Below are 9,321 nucleotides of genomic sequence, written 5' to 3' on the forward strand. Positions count from 1 at the left end.
AAATCCAATTCACTTCATAACGGTGATAAACAAAACTTAATCAACTACACCCCACAGAGATTGCAAATAAATACAATCTATATTGACTTTTAAAACATGTTATTTTAAATAACATTAAAATACATAGTAACATCAACCTTTTTATGTTCACTTTTTCCATTTAGCTTATACTTTATATCTTAAGATTAAAAGATGTGCAGAATTATAAGAAGAAAAAAAACTGAACCCCCCCTTCAGTATCCACAGGAACTTGACATTTGAGTGGTAAACCCTTTTATTGACTCTTCTAGGTCAAACTTCCTTCAAGAGGAGCCCAGAGATGATGACTAATAGTGTACGTCATTCACAGAGCCAAAAATAGCCAGCCCGCCAATGTGTCTGGAATCTTAAAAGTGTGTTTCACATAGACAATTCAAACCACTATGATTCATTCAGAATCCGTCTATCCATCCATCTATCTATCTATGACTTTTTTCATTCATGAAAACCATCCCAGTCTGCTTTCCCTGCCTACCCTCCCGCCTGGTTATTTATACTCGTGGATTAATCATATGTTGTCAGGGATGACACGCATGCGCAGTGGATGGCGTGAATCTCTGAATCATCGGTGGAAACAAGGGAGGGATCGAGAGGTGACTGTAGAGTGATGGGACCCGGTTGAGGAAACAGCAGCGAGTGATCACTCTCTGAGCTGCTAATGACAGGTAAGTGCAGATTTCTATCGTTTGTTTCTTGTTTTTTTTCCCGCCTTTAGAAGAAATAGAAGGATTGCCGCTTCCGCTACCGGGGGAAAAAAAAAAACGGAGATCACCTAGGTCGTGCAGATCCGCACACCGTAAAAAAATCAACCATCTGACGTGACTTCTGAATGCAAAACGATGTTCCTACTTTGCAACATATTTGTTGCTTTTCTGTTATTTTTGACGATGTGGTCAAAATGATTTTAAGGGAAATGCTGCACCGTTTCAGGGATAGCTTCTTTTTTCCGTTTATTATGCTTTTTTACGGTAAAGTTCCTCCGTTCAAGTTTGGTATAAAGTGAGCTTTGAATGTGTTTGTTGGCTCGTGCTTGATAGAGTGTTGGACGCACGGATGGACGAGGTCTGCTCTCACACTGGCGTCATACATTACGTCCGTGTGTTTTCTCCAGGGGCTGGATGGTAATGGCGTTCAGCACCATGGACAGCTCCGCGCTGTGCGCTTCAGATTCAAAAGGCACACGCAGTACCGGCAGGATTACTGTCCCCCACGCCCTTAAACACCCTCATTCTAAAAACATTTCATGTCATTTAGTCTTTCAAATGTCCTCAGAAACATTTGTATGCAATACACATCTCTAGGTACAACCTTGCCATATTGTTTGACATTGTGGTTAGAAAGTCCTATCCACATTGACACTTTCTGAGCTAAAAGATAAGATAAGGTAAGATAAGATAAGATACTGAAATAAAAAAATATACAGCTCTTATAAATATAATTATATACAGATCAAATCAATATTTACTAATATAGCACTTTTCATATAGAGCACTCTGAAACAACCATATTAAAAAAGCACAAAAATATCAAAATGTACTCCTCTAACTCTAATGTACTATTGCTTAGAGTTGTCCAAACTTTTTGCAAAGAGGGCAAGATTTAGGGAGGTAAAAAAGTGTTAGGGACAACCATATGAAACCTTATAATTACATTATATACAAATATACTATTCAAAAGTACAAACCATCGAAAAAGATGTTTTATACTTTTTTCTTAAAAAATACATTTAATCAAATTTCCCCTTTTCTTTGCAGTTGTTACCGGCAACTCCTTCACTACTTAATTTTTTTTCTTTATCTACTGGAAAGTCTCATTGAAATCCATCGATCTCTTTTCCAAAGGAGTCCTGGCCAAGAGACCAAAAGTTACACACCCAAGACATTCTTACACCAAATCAGCTTCAGGTTATTGATTTCATTTCCAGGTCCTTCATATTGGCATCAAACTGAGGCCTAGATGGGAGACTTGGGAGTTGAATTGTTTATTGTTTTATTTTTTGTAGAGAGTTACAGTCCGTATGTGCTTTATGGTGAAAAGCCATCTTATTTTCTGTCAGGACACTCCTGAGTGACAGCGTATTCACAGATTTACAGCAGACACCTTAGAAAAGACCTAGAAAGCAGGATCCAGGGAGTGTTGTCACAGGTTTATAAAGGCTGATAAAAGAATTTAGCCAACCACAATCAAGAAATCATACACACAGTTTGTGGAAAGTGCTGGGGACCACGTATGTATTTTTATGATGGGAACCTGTGAGCTGGTGGAAATTTGAATGCACTTGGCCCATGTGCTGGACTTTGGACATACTTTCTATACATGCATAGCCAGAAAAAGAAACACCAGAACCAGATATAATCAATAAACCTTTTTGTTTGTCCTATTTTTAGAAACTTGACTCCTTGGTAAGCAGGTTCTAAGCATTACTATCAATATCCAAACATCTGTGGGGATTGTTTATAAAAAGGGCAAGCTAAGTTAGATAAGTGCCCCCATCAGGCTCTCTCACATTTCATTTTTGCTGCACACTTGTCTCAGTAAATACACTTCACCTGTTTACTTGAATAATCTTACATAACTGTGTAAACTGTGGGCTATTATTTGGTGGAAATTTGGTGAAAAACGCATCATCATTGGTGCAATAAAGGTCATGGTGTCTGTAATTGTTAACTGACTTCTTGGTTCTTTTGTTATTAGACACAGGTTTTGTTTGACCCATACCAGACATGTTTTGATAAGTTGATATTTTTCTGAAGGTGTCCATTTAAGAATATCCACAAATAGATTACACTGGAAAGTGCCAATATTTAGCAGCCCTTTAGTTACTGTTAATTTCACAAAGTCAAAAATATCCTGGGTTAGCGCAGAAATATTAAAGCATAGAAAGACAAAACAAGAAGAGGAATATTTAATGGCAGCAGGTTTCAAAGGACTCATTGTGTTTAGAGGTTGGCTAATTTTCCCTCACGTTTAAAGAAGCTCACCCTTTTAACCCTCTGATGTGGTGCAGAATCAATGCATCTTCATCACGAGCAAATATCAAAGACCCATCGAATGCAACACTTCATTTAGTGAATGATGGAGAAATTCCCTGTGAACTGAAAACTATTGAACTCCAAAGGGAAACTTCTATAAATAATCAGCGGTTATAAGCACAAAGATAAAAGTGTCAGAATCTTTCAGATGTTAATTTGTCACAGAGCCTGTTAGCATAAACTCTAATAACAGCAACAAGTGTTGGAGGGTTGCGGTCAGCACCAGAGGGGTGGTTGATCTATCTGGTTCCTGTTTTCTATTTAGGCTTACAAGACCTGTTTCAGTCCCAGATGGGTGAAATCTTCACAGAACCAAAAAGATTTGCATTGAAAGAAGAAGTTGCAGTACTTGAAGACAAACCCATCCATCCAATTTTAACCCACTATACCCCTCACAGGGTTGCTGGAGCCTATCTCGGCTACGGTTTGGGGAAGGCGAGGTATTCGCTGGACAGTTCTTTTTTTTTTCAAAAAAAAAGTACATCAGTTAATGTCTGACATCTATTTTATAAAAGCCTAACAATAGATTTTCTGAAGAATGGAGTAATAAAAAGCACATTTTGCATCTATAGCTCACATGCTCATGCACACATAAGTAGCTGACAACAATGGAAAAAGCCTTTTGACAAAAACAAAACCGAAATGTGTGCATTCCAGCACTCTGAGCATGGAGCCCAACAACAGTGACAGTGTCGATGCTTGTTTCATAACGGAACAGAGCATGCAGCATTAGTCTCACTGCATTGAGGAGCCCATGCCTTTGGCACAACGTTACGTAACTCGGCAGTGGGTGCGGGGGACAATCCATGTTTATGTGCATGAATTGGTGAAGCCAGTAAACATGCATTTAAGTGTCTGTGTTTATGCACGGCTGAAAGCCAGAAGGAGTTTGTCCACAGGCGGCGTGGGTGGACATGGAAACGTTCATGCACGTGTTTATATGTGTGTGTGTGTGTGTGCGTGTGCTCCTGGGCAGACAGGTGTGAAGAATGACTACATGCTCAGACATCTGTGGGTCGGAACATGGAGAGCAAGCTCGAGGCGGTGGAAACTACCAGCAGTACGGAGTTCGCTCCTACCTCCACCAGGTAATATTACAAACACACATATGTACTCATTCAACTTAGTTACATTCTTGTGTGCATCTTTTTTTTCTTTCTTTTTTTGGGGGTTATTGTTTGCAGTTTTATGAGGAATGCACAGCTTCTATCTGGGAACGTGATGAAGATTTTCAGATTCAGAGATCGCCTAGCAGGTGGAGCTCTTTACTCTGGAAGGTTAGAACAACACTTGTACTTTCTAAAACTGATCAAACAACACAAAATGTGCCATTTATGTACTTTCAACTGAATCTTAGATTCCAGAAAATGGAGTTTTGCGACAGACGTTTCTCCCTCATGCAGGTCTGTCTCGCGTTTGGGACCCTGATTTTGTTTGCGGGACTCATTGTGCTGTTGGTGGGTTACGTGACTCCGACAAGGATTGAAGCGTTTGGTGAACATGATCTTCTCTTTATTGACAGGTACTAAAACAATCATTTGTTATGAATAAAAAATCACCTTTATTGCTTCAGAAGAGCAAAAGCATGAGATTGAAATGTCCCGTATGTGCATCTTTTATCAATAACTGCATGCATGAACAGACTGCATGCAGCCTTTTATACTTAAAAATTGCAAAACCTGTGAAACAAAATATAAAAAATTCATTAATTACAAATCAAAAATAAACTAGATGACAACAAATGCTGTGAACTTCTTTGTTTTTGTACAGCCATGCTGTCAGTTTCAACCGTGCTCTGGATGTCTGTAAGCTGACGGGTGCTGTGCTGTTCTCTGTGGGCGGCACGTCAGTAGCTGTCGGTCTTCTGCTGTCTGCTTTTGCCAGAAGCTACTCCAAAGAAGAACTGTACCTGCAGCAGAAGTTTAAGGAGCGATTGGCAGATCTGCATGCCACAGTTGGTAAGGAAAACTCACCAACTTTATTTTATTTTATTTTTTTTGCAACTCAATGTCACTTGAATGACAGTTTTCGACTGCTGAGCTGTCAGTGATGATACACGAGTACCCTCCTAGCAGTAACTGCTCTTGTCCCAGGTTCTCCAATAATGAGAGCACCGGCTCCTGGAGAGGGAAAGGTGCCTGTCTCGCTGTCCAAAGTGCAGAACATCCAACCTGTCACCACAAAGTCAGAAACCTGATTGGTGTCCAGATGAAAGCATGAAGTGAAGTTTGGATAAGGATCTGTCAGTGTTCACACTGTCTGAGTGAGTTTGTCAGTGTGTGAGCACTTCCTCTTCAGGAAAGGTCATCTTACATCACTGGTACCTTTTGGTTCATTATTTTCATTATCCATATTTGACATTTTTAATGTCAAGGAGCTATTAAGCGAAATAAAGCTGTACTGTCATTATTTGATTAAAGCAAAATCTAACAACACAGATGTGCAAAATAAAAAAAAATGGAAGCAACTGTCAAAACAATGTTTTAACAATTATTATATATTTTTTTGTTGGGTAATTTAAGTTGTGTTGCAGGAGAGAAAAGTGAATCTTTTCTGTATTTCAACACAACAAGCCTTTTATGTAAGATCATTAAAAGTAGGAACATACACTGGAAAAAATTAATCTTAAGAAACCATTGTTTTAAGAAAAATGGTCTTATCTAAGAAAAATAATCTTACCAAGAATAGTTTTTCAGTGGAAAAATAATTTTAGTTTGACAAAACATGTCTTGGTAACCAGAATCTTATTCTTAAAATAAGAATTCTAGTAGACACAATTTTTTTACTTTTTTGCTTATTTAAAGTACCACGCTGATCCTCTTTTGATCTATTGATCGATCTATTTGATGTAGCGTTCCCAGAGTTATTTTAATTATGATTATGTAATTTTTAACCAAAAAAAAAAATGTCATTATGGAAGACGCAGTTTCTCTAAAGCGGCAGTAAATCATTAGAAATTCTAAGTTGTGGGCGGGACTGTTGGCAAGCCCACCCCCTACCCATTATCCATCCGTTTTCATGCTCTCCTGCTAGATTACAGCCCCTCACAACCCCCAACCTAACATTACTGGTGCACCAGAAATGGCAAGCAATATTGGAGCCATCCAAATTGGACAAAGGAAAACATACAAGTGGACGCATCAGAATGGAGTGGAGCAGGGAGCTTGTGGATTACTGTAAGAGCTTGTACGTCACATTTACAAGCTTTGTCCAACAGTTTTTTTCATCTCCTCCCGATTAGCAACAATTTGAATAAATACTCAGTAACACAATTGATTAATTTTTGATTAATTAATTATTTTGATTCATTAATTTTTGGTTTACTAGATTAATTTTCCTGACATTTGTCCTCCATCATGAGAAAACAACAAAAACACTGTTTTGATTAGAGTGGGTCTTGAAAGAAAATCTGTCAATGGAGTAAGAATTTTGGACTTATTTCTAATGGGCCTGTTTTTGCAGTGTATACATCCAACATTGCCACGATCAGTGCCAATCTAAGGATAGTGGTGTAAAAGATTACATCTCTGTGAATGCACATTCACCTGAGCACCACAGAGGGAACGTTATGAATCACAGGGTTGTGTTTTTGAAAGGCCTTTTTCAGTCCACATCACAGGAGTCTTAACAGATGGCTCGCTGAAGGTTGGCAGTGTCAGGTCAGATTAGACATGAAGACAGACGGGGAGAAAACTTCAGCACAGGTTTCACGCTGACATTTTCCTCTGTCTCATTAGGCCTCTGACCTTGTTTCCTTCAGTAAACCTTCAGACAGGATCAATAGATGAGACAAGACAGAATGAAAGAAGCTACAGTGAAACAGGCTGGCCACTCTTTTCCCGACGTGCATTTTCCACTCGACCTAAGAATATAATCCGTTTTTGACACATTTTCTTGACCCGAATGTTCTTTTTGTTTCTTGTGATGATGTAGACTCACAAGCTCATGAAAGCAACCAATGATTTATGATGCTGAACACACAATTTCCACGACTGTGTCCCATGTGGACATCAAGATGGAACATCAATGCATTAAAGACAGACAAGTAGCAAGACGGACAGGTTGCATAACAGGAATCGACTCAGCTCAGTCGTGTTTGACAGCGCTGATGCTGTAGTGATTCAGAGATGCTTAACAATCTCCCTTCTGCTCTCACACTCCAAACTCCAGCAGCCCTCAGCTTATCACTGGTATTTAGAAAGCAGCAGAAATCGTCAACACTCTTGTAAAACCAATTTTTGTCTCACTGCTGTAGCCAGAGGCTAGGTTTTAGGTTGACAAGGTTAGATTGACATTTTTTACTATATTTTACGCACTATAGAACGCAACGGATTATAAAGCGAACCATCAGTGAATGGCCCAGTTTTGAACTTTTGTCATGTATGAGGTGCACAGAACTATAAGGCCCATTTAACAAGACAAAAGACTCAGAAATAAGTTTGTTAGTCATTCAGACTTTATTAACTGCGTTCACAGTAACTCTAGACCTTGTTTGTCACGTTAGCTGCGTTAGTGTCAGTCCCGTTTGCAAACATTGTTCGCAACATCTAAAAAAAACCCAGCCTGACACCACTACCAACCTTGTTAGTGACAAGTGAAATAAAACGGTCCGACACTGCTACACGTTAGCCGTGCTAGCATATTTACAATAACACCCAACCTTGTTTGCAACCCGTAAAAAAACAACAGACTAATATCGCTCAAACAAACATTAGTAAGACTACGCTAACTTCCAACCTAGTTAGTAACGTGTAAAAAAACAATTAAAAAAAGTGCCCAACTTTGCTAAGCTATCCTCTTTAGCACATTTACAACAACACCCAACCTTACAACACGCCTAAACATAGATTGATAGAGCTAAAACAAGTGTCACCGTGACTGCGCTAACTCCCACCCTTGTTAAAAACACGTAAAAAAAAATGTCTAGCACAGCGTTAGCACACATTAGCTGAGTTGGCATATTTACATTAATATTCATTTTTGTGTGCAACTCATAAAAAATACAGACTGACATTTTGACACAGCGCCATCATATCTGTCAAAATGGAGTTATTCCATTTACTTTTACTTTTTTCAAATTTTATTCTTAACCATATATCTTAACTTTGATCCTGCAATTTTGACTCATGTTTGTTTCTAAAGTTGTTTCTCTCGCTTACCCTTGATTCAAAGTGCCAGAACGAAACCCTTATGGTGAAGATGTGACTTGATGCACTGTAACTGGTTAAAACAATGTTACTCTGAAGGTCATCATGTTTGGAAAACCAACCGTTTTTTCCAAACCATTGCCTCAGTGATGTAAGATATTTGCGGTATGAAACAATGAGCTGCTGTGCCGATCTCACATGTAAGCTGACCTTTTTGTTTCAGCCCTGTGACTTCTGTTGTCTTCATCCTTCCAATTTGGGAAAAAAAAAAATAATCTTGTCATTGGGTCCAGAAAATAATCATGTAGCTGAATTCTGATATAAAAAAAGAAGGAAAAAAACAAACAAAAATAATGAAGGTTTTTGAATTAACTTATTCAACCTCTGAGCTGCAAATTGAAGCCATACTGCTATCTAAATTGTAAAGGGCAATCCCTCCACTTTCTCAGAACGTAATGAAGTGAATGTGTTTGCTGAAATGTTATGCTGTTTTATGATGCATCACCAATATTTTTCAAGGTTTTTTTTTAGTCCTGTTCATTATCTTAGTCTAAACATATGTCACTCCCGATGTAACTGTGGATTATCTCAGTCAGTCATAATGAATAAATAGTAAAGAATACTGATCCTATAAAATATTGGACTAAAAAACAACAGTATATATTCATGAATGTGTTTACACAATCTATTTTTTGAAGAACAATAAAAATGATCTTTCTGCAGCTCAAATTTATGTAAAGCTTGTTTGTTTGTTTTTTGATTTTTTTTATTGGATTATATTGAAATTACGGATGTGTGTTTAATTGGAATAAAAATGACTAACGGTTGTGCATTTGTTACCCTCTTGCCGTAAAGCAAGAAGGACCTGGTTCAAATCCTGGCCAGGTTCTTTCTGTGTGGATTTTGCATGTTCTCCTCATGCATGTGTTTGTTTTTTCCGGTTTTCTCCTACAGCCAAAAACAGGCTTCATATGTTCATTGTTGACTGTAAATTAGGTGTGCGTGTGAGTGTGGAATCCTGCAGCGGACTGGCGACCTGTTCACCTTAGCCCAGGGGTGTCAAGCTCATTTTCACCGAGGGCCACATCAGCACAGTGGTTGTC

The 9,321-nt window shown here is 38.5% G+C and overlaps 1 protein-coding gene across 1 annotated transcript; it reads left to right on the top strand.

The window, feature by feature from the left end:
* Window positions 1-517: 517 nt before the first annotated feature.
* nrsn1 (neurensin 1) lies at window positions 518-9,045 on the top strand. Its single transcript, XM_004077679.5, has 6 exons — window positions 518-704; window positions 4,048-4,159; window positions 4,256-4,348; window positions 4,475-4,593; window positions 4,842-5,029; window positions 5,165-9,045. The coding sequence occupies exons 2-6, from the start codon at window positions 4,061-4,063 to the stop codon at window positions 5,266-5,268; spliced, it is 603 nt and encodes a 200-aa protein (XP_004077727.1). The 5' UTR covers window positions 518-704; window positions 4,048-4,060; the 3' UTR covers window positions 5,269-9,045.
* The last annotated feature ends 276 nt before the right edge of the window (window positions 9,046-9,321 follow it).

The sequence above is a fragment of the Oryzias latipes genome, chromosome 16 (assembly GCF_053564925.1).
Source record: "Oryzias latipes strain Hd-rR chromosome 16, Olatipes_Hd-rR_3.1".
NCBI lineage: Eukaryota > Metazoa > Chordata > Actinopteri > Beloniformes > Adrianichthyidae > Oryzias > Oryzias latipes.

Bases quoted from the DNA above. Each gene is read 5' to 3' on its own strand.
- nrsn1 (XM_004077679.5), top strand. From the start codon at position 4,061: ATGACTACATGCTCAGACATCTGTGGGTCGGAACATGGAGAGCAAGCT. The intron at 4,160-4,255 runs GTAATATTACAA...TATTGTTTGCAG, and splicing joins TTCGCTCCTACCTCCACCAG to TTTTATGAGGAATGCACAGC. The intron at 5,030-5,164 runs GTAAGGAAAACT...CTCTTGTCCCAG, and splicing joins AGATCTGCATGCCACAGTTG to GTTCTCCAATAATGAGAGCA.